Source organism: Oryza sativa, chromosome 3 (genome assembly GCF_034140825.1).
Source record: "Oryza sativa Japonica Group chromosome 3, ASM3414082v1".
NCBI classification, from domain to species: Eukaryota; Viridiplantae; Streptophyta; class Magnoliopsida; order Poales; family Poaceae; genus Oryza; species Oryza sativa.
Window position 1 is genome coordinate 8,766,198 of NC_089037.1, and position 13,225 is coordinate 8,779,422.

A 13,225-nucleotide genomic window follows, 5' to 3' on the forward strand; every position below is an offset into this window, starting at 1 on the left:
AAATTTTGCGCTGAACTAAACACAGCCACAGCCCATAGTGCCGCGCCCCAAATCTGCGCCTTGCACAAGGAACGAATGATGCTGGCTGTCCGGCGCACAAAGACACAGCAGCGCTCTTGAGATTCGCTGTCATTACGATGTCATGGAGGTGACTATTGTACCGTTGTCTGCGTTTCTTTTCCTAAACGAAATATTAGCTCATGCTTTATGGTACAACTCGCCATGTTCTGAGCCAAAAGGAATACTTGAGCCCATGCATAGAAACAGTGCAAGGAGACACCAGATTATGTGTTCCAGGACTCCATCATGAAACGCAAAAAGGTGGTCATGGGACTAGAGCATATGAACTTTATTTATGAATCATGCTAGTCATGGGAACTTAAGATGAACTCTTAACTTCCTACTCAAAGTCTACAGGCATAATACAAAGATAATAAAGCTGGAAGTACAGTACGGAATGAATTGAAGTACAAATAACAAGCCCAGAACAGTAAACATACCAACTGCTAATTTATGATACAACGCAATATCTAGTGGCCCATGAAACTAAATGTCACACCTACCCATCAAACCCATTCGGCAGACTACACATCGCGTACAGCCCTTAGCCATCAAACCTCATACTCCCTTTGTCCCAAAATATGATGAAGGATTTTGGTTGGATGTGTCACATCCGGTCAAAATCACTTATATTTTGAAACGGGGGAGTAGATTCCAACAAATATAGCGTGAAGCTGTGTGGACAAATAACGAGCTGTAAATTAACATCAAATAAGTGCAGCATAGAAGCAATAACATGTTCATCATGCTCTAATGCATTACAATATGTTTTTTTTTACTGTGGCTACTAGCCTACAAAGAGAGTACTGGTGCATCACATAACATTCGAACATGACCAATCAAGATTAATCTATGCCTCCCATTGCCGTATGCTGATGCTAATAAAAAAACACCTATTTGATATCATGCACAAAAAATCTCTCTTCCAGACAACAAGCCTCCAAAGTCCAAAGAAGACAATACGACGTTTTGAAAAAAAAAATACACCATCATTCTTCACATAACACTTCTTTTTTTGTGGAGATCGCAATAACTTTTTTTGAGAGGACATAACGCAATAATTGATATTGATAAAGTGAGCATGCTCATCCGATTCTTTCCTTGTGCTACTCTAAGGGTTATCTGAGATAAGTTCTCTTGACATATGACACATCCACTTTACCAACTAAACTGTACATAATCTGAACACAAAAAAAACAGCACTTTTGCTCCTTAAAACATACCAATGATGTTGCAACTTGTAACATACTGTTACGTCAAATGAAGCTTCAAATTCAGGCAAGGTTTATCATAAAATCATAGTTCAGGTTTCTTCACCCAAAAAAAAAGTTCAAATGCCATGACCTGCTGAATCAGACATGGAGCAAAACCACGAGAACTGTTTAAAAGAGATGATCCTTCATAGAAAAGAATTGCGATGCTAGATGTCACTTGATTGGAGAGAAAGTGGAGAAAGAGAGGATACACTAGACCTCTAAAAGAAAATATAAAATGAGGCTCATATTTGTTTTTCTTGTAGAACTGGGGACACAGGAATGTACTCCATAAGAAATTTGATAGCTCTATTCTAATGTTCTAAGATCCTCCATAAGAATCAGAATACCAATCCTAATGTTGTGAAAATTCTACAACAAAAAGGACCGTCAATAATAATTCATTTATATCAACACATATTGTTTAGAATATAAGCATCTCGGCCAGCATCATAGATTTTTGGTACATTGAATTTTGGCAAGCCAGCATAAAAATAGAGTACGAAAATGCTCAAGCATATTTGACCCAACAAAAGATTGGTACGCAAAATTCAAGGGCAAGTCAGCGGAGGAATTTACACTTCCAAAAGAACCTATCCATTAGCTGGTACTATGTTCTACTATTAGCTTCCAGAAAGATATGATCAGCTATATCAAATTATCAATGCATTTTTAGGAAGGTAAGAAGAAATTAAGAATGATAAGTTAGTTCTATGTCATGCTCTTTCCGTCAGGATAATTAAGAGTAAGCTGCATAACAATGCCTCATAGCATTGAGGATGCTAAGGTTTGCTTGAAACTATCTTGTATTAAGCTGAGCTCCTCAAGCTAAGGGATTAGGAAAAGGGATATGAAATAAGCTTACCAACATCCAAGGGATTTGATCACCACAAAATACAGATGCAGAAGCAAGAATTATAACATTACCGCATCATGACTTGAGAGGAATTTTCAGTACTGAATAATGCGATGCTATGGTAGAAAATGCACACTCACGTTTAATAGAACCACCTGAATTGCCACAGGTCAATCATGTTCAGACAAGCAAACTGCTAAGAGATAGAGAGATAGCACCAGCCAGCTGGGAGGTCTCCCACACCTCCACGCCTTGCATTTCTTCTCTGGTAACAAATAAGCGGTCTCCACCCCCTTCCATGATGTGTATCATACCACGGTCAGCATCCTCTTCTGTATCCACATAGCAACTCCTAAAACAGTTCTCGTTTATTCCTTCGTTGTTGATGTTTTCCTTTGCTCTCGTTTGCTCCGCCAAGTTGGCTGTGCCATTGCTCTGTTCTTCCAGTCGAGACCAAACCTCCAATCCATCCTTCCGGCTGACAAACACCTGAGACTTGTAGCAATGCAGAACACTGCCATGGCCCCCTCCACTCCCTCTAGGTCCTGACGACATATAAACCCAAGGGTCTTTACCAAGGCATCTCAAGTCAGCGGCTCCAATATCTCCTGACTTTGAGCACACCTTGTATAGTATCTGTTGCTTAACGTCAACATCCACATCTGCAAATGGATCTCCAAACCGGCTGCTTCTTCCAACTCCCCCTGGCTCGCTTGTTTCCCACACCACATCCCCAGAACGAATGTCCCACAGCCTCATGTACCCAGAGTAACCAAATGCCCCCGAGCTCACAGATGCCGCAAATACCAGCCCAAGCTCCTGCAGGTGCACTACTCGGCCTGGCGCCGACGACTTAGCTGCGCTGCCAGTTTGCCGGCCAATCTCTTGAATGGGCTTTAGAGTTACAGGGTCAAACACCAGGATGCAATTCTCCCGGTGTGGGCACTCGAATGTAGCTAAGATGGGTGAATTCTTATCAGCTGCATCGGCAGCAGGACGGGCGGCAATGGCAATCACCTTGGCCTTTTGAACGCGAAGGTCGGTGGGATCTGACCATTGGACAGAGGCGACGTGCCGACCTTTGAGGAGGTCGTACACATGGAGCCCCGGGGAGAGGCTGGACCCGGCAACAGCGAGGCCAGGAGGCAGCTGCCGGAGGGAGGTGATGCGGTGGAGATGGGTCCGGAAGGTGGTGAGGTGCTCCAGCGCAGGGGAGTAGTGGGTGAGCAGGCCGGCGCCATGGGCGAGGCAGAGCGAGCCATCGTGGCGCGGGGCGAGCGCGGTGGGGAAGGGCTCGGAGGGCGGGGAGAGCGTGGAGGCGCGGGAGGCGGAGAAGCCGAGGAGGGGCGGAGGGGAGAGGGCGGCGAGGAGCTGGTCTTGGAGGCCGTAGGAGTGGGCCTCGTCGAGGAGGACGCCGGCGGGGAAGGCGGGCGCGGCGGAGGGGGCGCGGATGGCGGAGAGGATCGCGGAGAGAAGGGCGGGGTCGCGGTCCACGAAGATTGGGTTTGGGGAAGGCGAGAGAGAGAGGGAGATCGGGAGGGAGCTTGCCTCCAAGGCGAAGAGCTTGCCGCCCACGTTGAGCTGCTTCACCGTGCCGCGCCGGCCGCCGGCACCGGCGGCTTCCATTGATGCTTGCTCTCACCAGTCGCTAGATGCTGCCTGTCGAGGCGACGACTTTTCTGACTCCGCCGACTACAGTCCTGCTGTCTAGGATACGGCCTTGGACTTGGGCTAGCCCAGTCCGCCTAACAACGTCAGCCCAACTGCCTCTAGGCCTAACAGCCCCGTACTGTTTCTCTTTCTCTCTCTTTCCTTTGAAGAGGAAGCATATACACCCTCCATCCCCAAAAAAAAAAAAAATCTACTTCTATGATGAATTTAGATATGTATTTGTTCAAATTCAGCCACAGAAGTTGGTTTTTTCTAAGATGGAGTAGAGGTTAGTGGCTATCATGCTCCTCCATGTTGGTGTTTTTACCATGAGATATATTTGCAAGTTCATGGGGTTTGACGCTTGTAAAACTTGATATCAGGAATTTATACTCACGATTTTAGTCATTTTACATGCCTTTCTACTATAGAGAATTCCTCGTGTCCGTCCAATAGCCTAATATAATCATCAGAAATGTACACGGGGTAAACATATAGCGAAACATTGACTTTATAACGAAGTGCAGGGGGGCAAACAGACCTAGCTAGAGCAGAAGATCTCGAACTTTCACTGGTCTTTTTACAGCATTTGTGAAGCCCTGTAAATGAAAAAAAACTTCTTAGTGACATTGCCCAAGAAACACGAGTCCAAACTCTAACGACAATTGAGTGGAAGTGGACAGAAATAAAAAGGGAATACAGAGGAATAACTCAAACGCCACAGCATTATGCGCAACATTATGTCCCCATTAGAAAAAGAACCACGTGTTAATTCTGAGACAAAATCGAGCAGGATCTGTTCATAACTGGGGCTCTGAGCAAGTAAAAATACTCACTTCGAGAATCAAATGATTGTCTAGTGCTGTAAGTATATAGATTTAACAGCAATGTAAGTAAGATAACGTAATGAACTTCAGTAATAACAGGAAATGTGACAATAGCAGTTTATAGTTACTGTTTATTTGGCACTACTAAGTGCAGGTCATGTGGGTTTCCAATGTATTCCTTATAGTAATGAGCGCACAAAGATAGTTAAAGATAGATCCAAATTGTGGCATCATGATGAATAACTCAAGGAGCAAACCTCATTGTATTTGAAGATCAGTGGACGCGAGTCTCTTAGAGTTGTAGCTACTTGTTGCCCTGCGTCATTTCGAGCTTTTGCATCCACTGGTCTCTCTTTTCTAAACCTGTATTTTTTGTGTTAACGAGGAAAAAAAAGCCTTTATTATCACCGTCTTGCAATAATAATTGCATCTTGATGTCTAATGAAATTATCAGTATTAAATTACCTATCAAAGAAATTAATTCCGTGGTTGGAGTGCTTCTTTGCAGGTGCAGGATCTTTACCACTCATACTAGATGCTGAGCTTAATTGCATCTTAAGTGTAGTCGGGTTGCTCTTGGAGGTACTCTTGGTAGAAACCAATGCAGATTTTTTCTCACTTACGGAAACTTCATTTCTCTTATCTCCTTCATTGGCTTGGTTCAACAATTTGCCAGCACTATCTTTCATGATCTTTTGCTTCTCTACCTGAAAAGCAACAACATACATTGGTCAGAGAATAAAATCTTCTTTTAATAGGAAATTTCCCAATATGAAAGGCTTCTGGCAATAGATATCTGTATTGAGAATAAAAATTAAAACTATAATAGTAAAAGTTCAAGTAGCAAACACATGGAAGTGAAATATAGAACTGATACTTAAGCTCAGCCTTCCAATGAAAAGGAAGTAATCTATATAGATACAAAAGAAGATTTCTGCTGCATCCACACGTTCTAAAGCTCCAAGTACAAGTTAATGCTATTTAAGTGCTTGTAAAATTCAGAAGTCAAAACCAGTGCTACTGCTGGGACATGGTTATCCTACTATGGCAAGTAACTTTCATTTCAACAGCTCTGGCCCTTAGAACTTTTGCAGAAAAGTACAATTCAAAGTTGTATAGTTAAAATCACTTTGTTCAATAGCTTATTACCACCAGCACGAGATGCTAATACTTCCAGGTTCAATATAGTTTGCCAAGCAATTATAAGTACGTAACAGATGGCTATCAGATAAGTGTTGCATAGAAGCAATGATTTTTAGCCTGCAAATAGGTTAGAACTTAGAAGTTACTCCTACTTAAAGCAAATTAGGTGTTGTGAAGGTAGCAAGCACTAAGCATGAGAAATAAATAAAGGAATCCACTCATAGAAGTTAGAAATGCCACTGACCTCATGCACCAAGACTTGTTTCATGGCCAAAGAGAGACCAATATGCTCAGATTGATATCCCTAACATGAGAAGCTCTGTCATTTACAGTGAGAAGAGCACGGTAGGGTAAAATAGGACAGAAGTTTCAAAAAGAACCTTGAAGTTTATAATATCATTGATTGCAGGATCAAGAGAAAGTGAAGGAACATCAGGAGACACCATAGATCCACTTATCCTTTCTTGAGGCTCTAACTTTGTGTTTCTGTATGTAATTGAGTAAGAAACCATGGTATCAACTAGCTGCACAAGTTCATCCTTTTCTCTCTCTGACAGCAAATTCAGTGCCACCTGAACAAATCTTATAATGTCAGCATTCAGCAACCTAAAAGAGATGATAATATGTACAAAAATACTAGTAGTAATAGAAAGTTGCAGTGCTACTTTCTTGCAAAACCTCTTACAACTCATCAGTTCCAAACTAAGATCTAACTCATTTTTAGTGGTTAGTCGCTTTGTTAAATTGGCAAGGGTATTCACTCCATCCTTCATTTGTGGGGGTATTGCAGGATGTTTTGGGTTAATGGCATAGACATTTTACTATGCCATCCTTTATTTTAATTCTTGATCTTACAACTCAAGTGAAATTAAACAGAAAAATTACTATGTGCAAACAGGGAAGGTCCATATCAATGATTAGCACACCTAAGTAAGAACTTACAGGTCTCAAGCTCGATGGAGAAATAATATGTAAGAAGGGAGAAGCAATGTCCTCCACAAAAGATTCTACTGACAGGTGCCTAGAAATTAGCGGTGACATTTGGTTTTGCCAGGTCTTCAGTTTATCCTTCTTTTCCAAAAGCATTGTTCGGCACCTGAAAAATATATCCACATTAATCCTGCTAATGGATAGCTGATAGCTCTATCAATGCGCAAGAATTACCTCTGCAAAGATTTTGGCCATTCAATATTTGGTTTCTCAACTTGAGCAACCAGTTGGCTTATAGTTATGGCAACAGGAGGCTGATATACTGAAGTACAGAGTCAAACTATGTAAGTTAGTCAAGTATTTATACAAACAAATACAATAAAAAATTGGATGCTACCATGAAGTGACATCTGCTGAGTCCGATAAACATATTGCATCAAAGAATCTGAAACTCCAAGTATATCGAGACATTTCACCTGTAAGGTCTTTTGGAGTTAGACAAGTTCACGGATATATTTACAGAAGCAGAAAATAAAAAATAAAACTCCTGTAATATAACTAGAATCAGGATTTCATGCACATACCGTCTTTTGCAACATCGGGTCATGATAATTAAGTTTCAGAAAGTTCTCGTGAATTCCATCCATAGTAACATCATAGTCACCACTGTACACATGATGTGATGTGAAAAAGTGAAGCAATTCTAAGAAACAAAGCATGAAATCAACCGCAGAAAACTTACCGGTTAGAAATGAGTGAGAAGAGAGAATCGATGTCCTTGCCTCTGCTAAAATTACTATCAACCTTTTCAATCCTCTTGAGTTTTTTCTTTTGCAGAACCTATGAAGCAACTAAACTAATTAAACTAACAAATGATGCGGTGATCAATTTGTTGCTGGTTTTTAAGTGCAAGTGTAATTTGAGTTGTGAATTATGTTCAGCACTTAATTAAACATCATTGCTGAAACTTTTGAACGACGCAATAATTCCTTGTAGAATTGAAAGTATACAGGGAAAAGAGGAGTTACAGGAAGAAGATCAGACCTGCTTCCATACATCAATTATGCTTTTTGACATGTCCTTCCGTCCAATAACTTGTGAATCGAATCCTGACTGCTCCATAACACATTTTGTTGAGAAAAGGCAATTATCCATTAAATAAAGGGTGAGTGTTTCAATCTATTCACTTACAATGTTTAATGCCTCTCTTTTCTTGTTCAAAAATTGAAGTGTGTTCAGGCATGACCGGATGTCACATTCTGCAGGGAGGCTTTGTTCAATTAGTCTTCTCTATGGAAACAAACACACATATCATGAACAACAAATTTAGATTGGTGCTGTTGCTTTCCATTTCCCTATCCGTCCATTGAGAAATAAATAATACAAGCGAAAAAAATGCATGGCAACAAATAGGTAAAATAATTGGTTGCCACTTGTCATATCAAAGATTAAAAGTTAAATTAAGATTATGCATGCTTTATATTGATGAATGATGGAATGTGCAATTGCTTACAACATTACTTCAAAAGAAAATCTTACAGCAACCCAGAGTCAAGATCAGCTTTAGTAGGCCTGCAGTGGATTAGTGCACATTCAATGCAAGTTTTTGAATGATACTTGTGCACTTCTTCTTATATTTATAGAGACCTAACTGTTTTTGTAAACCTGTACTTATTTTACAAAACTACCTAGATTTATGGCGAACAAAGCACCTACAGTGCATGGCTCATTGATACATAATAATTAGTTTCATCACAAGGACTATGCATAGGTATAAAGTGCCCTGCTGCTATAGTAGCACGTTACTGCATTATATACATGTTACCCTCAACACAACTAATACTAGATTGGTGTTACCATATTCAGTAAAATAAAACTAGGCATAGACTGGGCTATGTATAGATCAATCTTCTCCTACATAACAAAATTTAGCATATGAAATATAACACAACTGTCCTGGTATTTTTATTTGGTTTTCCTATATTATGTATTGAAATCAATTAAAATGTATATAACTAAAGGATCTACATGCTGACACACTTTGTGGAACCTGATTTTCCTGCTTGCAGTTACTTAGGTTACTAGTAACTACAGTGTATGCACTTGATCTCACGATGGTGAATGGAGCAAAAGAAACCATACCAGTATACTCTGCTAATGCAGAAAGGGCAATTGGACTTGTCTTGAACCGTTCCTTTTTGCAAATGTACTTGAGCCTAAGACCCAACAAAGACATGGTCATTAACAACATGGACCATAATATATTGTGGCTACATAAAAAAAAGTTTGGTGTAGTGAGATGTAACAAGAGTATTTTTACATAAGTACCTGTTGACAACACGACTAATCGTTGGCTGAACAAACATATGAACCCTGTAAATTTAAGCAAGTCCTTGTAAGAAATGCTTAGATGATTTAACAACGGCACAGAATTACAGTAAAAACCACACAAGAATTATTACTTAGCTACTTGGCGAAGTTGTCTCAGAGCTGGAGCATAAAGATCATTGCATATACAAATTACCTGTAAATAAATGCATTATTATTTAATCATAATGTTAAGGCGCTAAAATTATGGCAAGGAATGGCTAGATTGCTTACAGGTCTCATCAGTTTTGGTATTTTGTGACCTTTCTTTGAGGACTTTCGTACTTGAGTATCTTCAGCACTAGTGCTGCTGTTAGAACTGTTGTTCTTTTCAGCATTGATCTGCACAAAAGAGTCAATTATCAATGAACTACAGTAACATATGAATTAAGCTAGAATTGATGCAGCATTTATCACTAGCATAATGCAGAACCATAAAAAAAACAAGAAGAGAGGGAAAGTAAGAAAAGGTAGCAAAACATCATGTTGTTGAAAGTGTGGATTAGGTGCTACCATCTTTAAAATAACCTCGACTGCACCTTTGCCATCACCAAGTGCTCCATCAATTTCATCAATTACCTACACAAGACAGCAGAGGTCTATAGGATACAGTGGAGGTAATTTATTTATCTGACAGCATGATTCAACTCACCAGACACTTGGGTTTCGAATCAGACATGATTGAGTTCATCTGAATGACATCAAGAATTTTCGGTTCAATGGATGAAGCAGAACGATCATCACTCGCATTTATCTGCATGTAGTATGATGTAAGTAGTGTATAAATTTTTAACCAAAGATAAAGGGCCCAACATTCTAATACTCAATTAGCCAATAAACCATAACTAACAAGAGGTGATGAGGTCAGAGAAATTCTGCTAAGAGCATATCATTATTTTCTAATAAAAATTGCAATGGTCCCAGTTTTCCAGCTTATAAAATGTACCAAAATAATATGAAACGGAAGAAATCAATTCGTGACTAGATGGTATGTACAGAACAGTAGACAACTTGGAAGGATATCAACAGATATGTTTGATGCAGTACCAGATAAAAGGGGTGTATACTCCTCGTTATATATGACCAAACAGTCAAACATAACAGATTATACAACACTATGTTGAAGAACCAAAAAGAACTACACAAAGGACATGAAATCACATAATCAGACCTCCACAACATGGTAGCCACAATGTTTAGCTGCAACATGGGCAAGTGTTGTCTTGCCAAGCCCAGGTGGACCACATAGTAGTAACACCTGCAACATCGAAATGTTATCTAATTGCACTAGCCAGCAACTTCTTGGTAGAAATATATCCTGCGGTCAAACATATCACTAAAGACATACAAAACAATGCTACTAAGCCACCTTTTGTTCTGGTGCATTATCAGTCGTGGGCCTCTTGTTAAAGGAGCTTGTCAAATCCTCTGAGTTGCTACCATGTGCATTTTGGAGCATGTTGTCTTGACTCATACCAGGACCTCCCTTACTCTTGGAGAAGAAATTTCTGTTACTTGAATTCTTTTGAATAGCAGAAGAATGTCGGCGTAAGGCAGACAAAACATCATCACCTGTAGCACGAACGTGGGATCCAAACACACAGGAGTCCCACTGTTTTAGCCACAGAAGTACCTGAATGGCATGCATCCGTACATGTCAAGAGAAACTCAAGCACACACTGGAAACCTGACACCAAATAGCAAAATCTCTATGGCGGAAGGAGATTATTGCAGTAAAGGCCTTATTTATAAGTATATATTTTAAGAGAGTTGAATAGACATTTACCTCCCTGTTTGTGTGTTCATCACTTAACAGCTCTGTGAAAGAATTTGGTGAGTATTTTTCCACCCAAAGTTGCTCTGTAACTAGCGGAGTCACTGGGCAACTCTCAAGATTTTGTGTTTCTGCACTCTCCTGCAATGCCTTCATAACCATTGCAAAATATGGATCAGTAAGATATACTGCATTTAGCTTATGACCTACTGCAATCAACATGGTCTTGAGCGGATGAAAAAATGTTATGGTAAAAAAGAAACCATTTGTACCATCTATTCAGTATAAAATAATGTTAATTATCATTACTTAAAGAGTACTTCACTTTTTTAAAAAAAAAACTATTGTCAATAATCTCATATACACATATACCTTTGCTAGAGCCTCTTGCTCAGCACGACTTGTCAGCGAATGAAAGGATTCTGAGAGAAGCCCTGCAGAAGGACAAAAGGCGAAAGCAATATAATGGGCTATCAAAAATATTAGTCGAGTGCATGTTGGTTCTCAGGAGATATTTGAAAGCGCAAAATAGAAGTACACTTAGTAACTGACCCTTGTAATTGAAATTTGGTTTGGAAATGCGAGTCCTTTGTCTAGTTCCCCCGATTCCTCCCCCATCCAACCCGTCTGTTGCAACCTTCGCATAAACCCTCTCACCATTGGGCGCGGTGACAGACATACAGTCCCCCCGGATGTCCGACGCGAACCGCGAGATTGTCTTCTCGGCGACAACTTCAACAACAGGAGGCGGCGAGTACCGCAGCCAGTCCTCGTCCCCATCCCCGGAATCCTCACGATCCACATTCCTCCGCTTGCTCCTCTCCTCCCCCTGCTCCGGCGGAGGCGGAGGGGGAGGCCGCTTCAAATTGCCTTCCGACACTTCATCTTCACACACATTTGGCCAACCGCATCAGCAGTCGAAACAAAATACTCTCGAGACTAGGTTACCATCTACCGTGAGGGAGACTGTGCACGCACCTGCAGGTTTCGAGGGGGCAGCGGTGGTCTCCTGCGGGGAACGCCGCGGCTGGTCCGCTCCGGCGGCGGCAGGGAGGAACCCCTCGTCCTCGGGGTCGTCGAAGTAGGCGTACTCCTCTTCCTCCTCCGGGAGGAGCCCGTGGCTCTCCATCCACTCGAGCTCCTCCGGATCTGGCATATCCATGTCCGCCTCCATCGCCGCCGCCGCCTCGCCGACGCAGCACCGAGCAGAAGGGGAGGGAGCTAGGCGGCGGCGAACGGGCGAAGTGGCGGGGAATGGGAATTGGTGATTGGGGTGTTTCGCGCCTTCCGGCGAGTGGTTTTCTCGGTCTCCGAGGGAGACGCGGGGATGGTGGTAGGTCTCGGCCCAACTTGTTACTTGGCCCAATAATGTCTTCGAAGTCCATTGGATTGGTGGGCTTCTGGATAGGAATAAGTCCACTTTAACTCCCTTAAAAATTATAGATCCAATTTGATTCATATCGCTGAACCGTAATGTTTGGATATCTTAACCCCCTAAACTATAAAAACTGGTGTATTTTACCTCTCTCATCTGTTTTGGAAGACGATTTCGCTGATGTGGTACTGTGACTTGATCCAACCCATTGAGTCATTTTGTGGGGTCCACTCATCAGTGACCCACTGACCCTTCTCTTCCTTCCTTTACCCCTCCTAGCTTCGCCCGGTAGAGCATCCATCCATGGCACGTAGTGAGTGAGGCAGCGGCGAGTTCTTTCGATCCAGCTGCATGCTCTTGCTCTATTTTTCCCTTTCCTTTGTAAATTTGGCGAGTTCTAGTCTTCTAAGATGGAGGAGACCGTTGTGGAAGTTGGAAGCAACGAGTGGCTCGAAGAGCACCATGGCGTCGGCAGTGGCCTTGGCGCACGAGCTGCCGGAGGCCCGGCTCGGCGCTAGGGCGCGGCTGAGGCTAGGGGCGAAGCTCCGGAGGAGGTGTTTACACGAGCTGATGCGCACCATCTCATGCTTCAAGCTCACTTGGTCCTTCTCCTCGTTGGTGAGCCGCATCTGCGTCACCTCCAGCTTCAACTCCTAGTTCTCCTACCGCACCGACACGTAGTTGACCTGTGGCGACATCGCCCCGCTCCCCCACCCCACTCCCTGCCGTCGTGCGACTACGTCGCGGTGGCGATGGCGGCCACACACCCGAAGAATGAGCGTTGTGTTGTGCCCGCCGCCGCCCTGGATTGTGCGATGGAGCTGCTCAGCTGCTCGAAGGAGAGCATGTGCACCGCTATCTGCACAGGCAGCTACTCGTTCTGCGCCGTGTGCAAAATCCTGTGTCGTTGCTCTGCTGGCGGGTAGGCTCCACATGATGACTCAGTGGATTGGACCAAGTCAAAGCGCCACATCAGCAAAACCGTCTTTC

The 13,225-nt window shown here is 42.4% G+C and overlaps 2 protein-coding genes across 3 annotated transcripts; both read right to left on the reverse strand.

The window, feature by feature from the left end:
- Window positions 1–322: 322 nt before the first annotated feature.
- Window positions 323–3,850, reverse strand: LOC4332343 (protein ENDOPLASMIC RETICULUM-ARRESTED PEN3). The gene is made up of 2 exons (XM_066308640.1): window positions 2,310–3,850; window positions 323–734 (listed from the first exon to the last, which is right to left on the reverse strand). Exon 1 carries the CDS (start codon window positions 3,793–3,795, stop codon window positions 2,350–2,352), a length of 1,446 nt encoding a protein of 481 aa, XP_066164737.1. The 5' UTR covers window positions 3,796–3,850; the 3' UTR covers window positions 323–734; window positions 2,310–2,349.
- A 333-nt stretch (window positions 3,851–4,183) lies between these two features.
- On the reverse strand, window positions 4,184–12,130 carry LOC4332344 (uncharacterized). Of its 2 annotated transcripts, XM_026024033.2 has the most exons (25): window positions 11,839–12,130; window positions 11,413–11,745; window positions 11,233–11,294; window positions 10,873–11,010; window positions 10,456–10,719; window positions 10,258–10,344; window positions 9,739–9,840; window positions 9,600–9,665; window positions 9,321–9,428; window positions 9,182–9,243; window positions 9,048–9,092; window positions 8,862–8,935; window positions 7,911–7,978; window positions 7,764–7,832; window positions 7,462–7,559; window positions 7,304–7,385; window positions 7,117–7,195; window positions 6,954–7,041; window positions 6,732–6,885; window positions 6,170–6,361; window positions 6,034–6,093; window positions 5,112–5,353; window positions 4,904–5,009; window positions 4,361–4,418; window positions 4,184–4,276 (listed from the first exon to the last, which is right to left on the reverse strand). In XM_026024033.2, exons 1-24 carry the CDS (start codon window positions 12,032–12,034, stop codon window positions 4,365–4,367), a joined length of 2,829 nt encoding a protein of 942 aa, XP_025879818.1. In that variant the 5' UTR covers window positions 12,035–12,130; the 3' UTR covers window positions 4,184–4,276; window positions 4,361–4,364. The 2 variants fall into 2 exon arrangements, with proteins under 2 accessions (XP_025879818.1, XP_025879817.1); XM_026024032.2 differs by having other exon boundaries at window positions 4,184–4,418.
- Window positions 12,131–13,225: the final 1,095 nt, after the last annotated feature.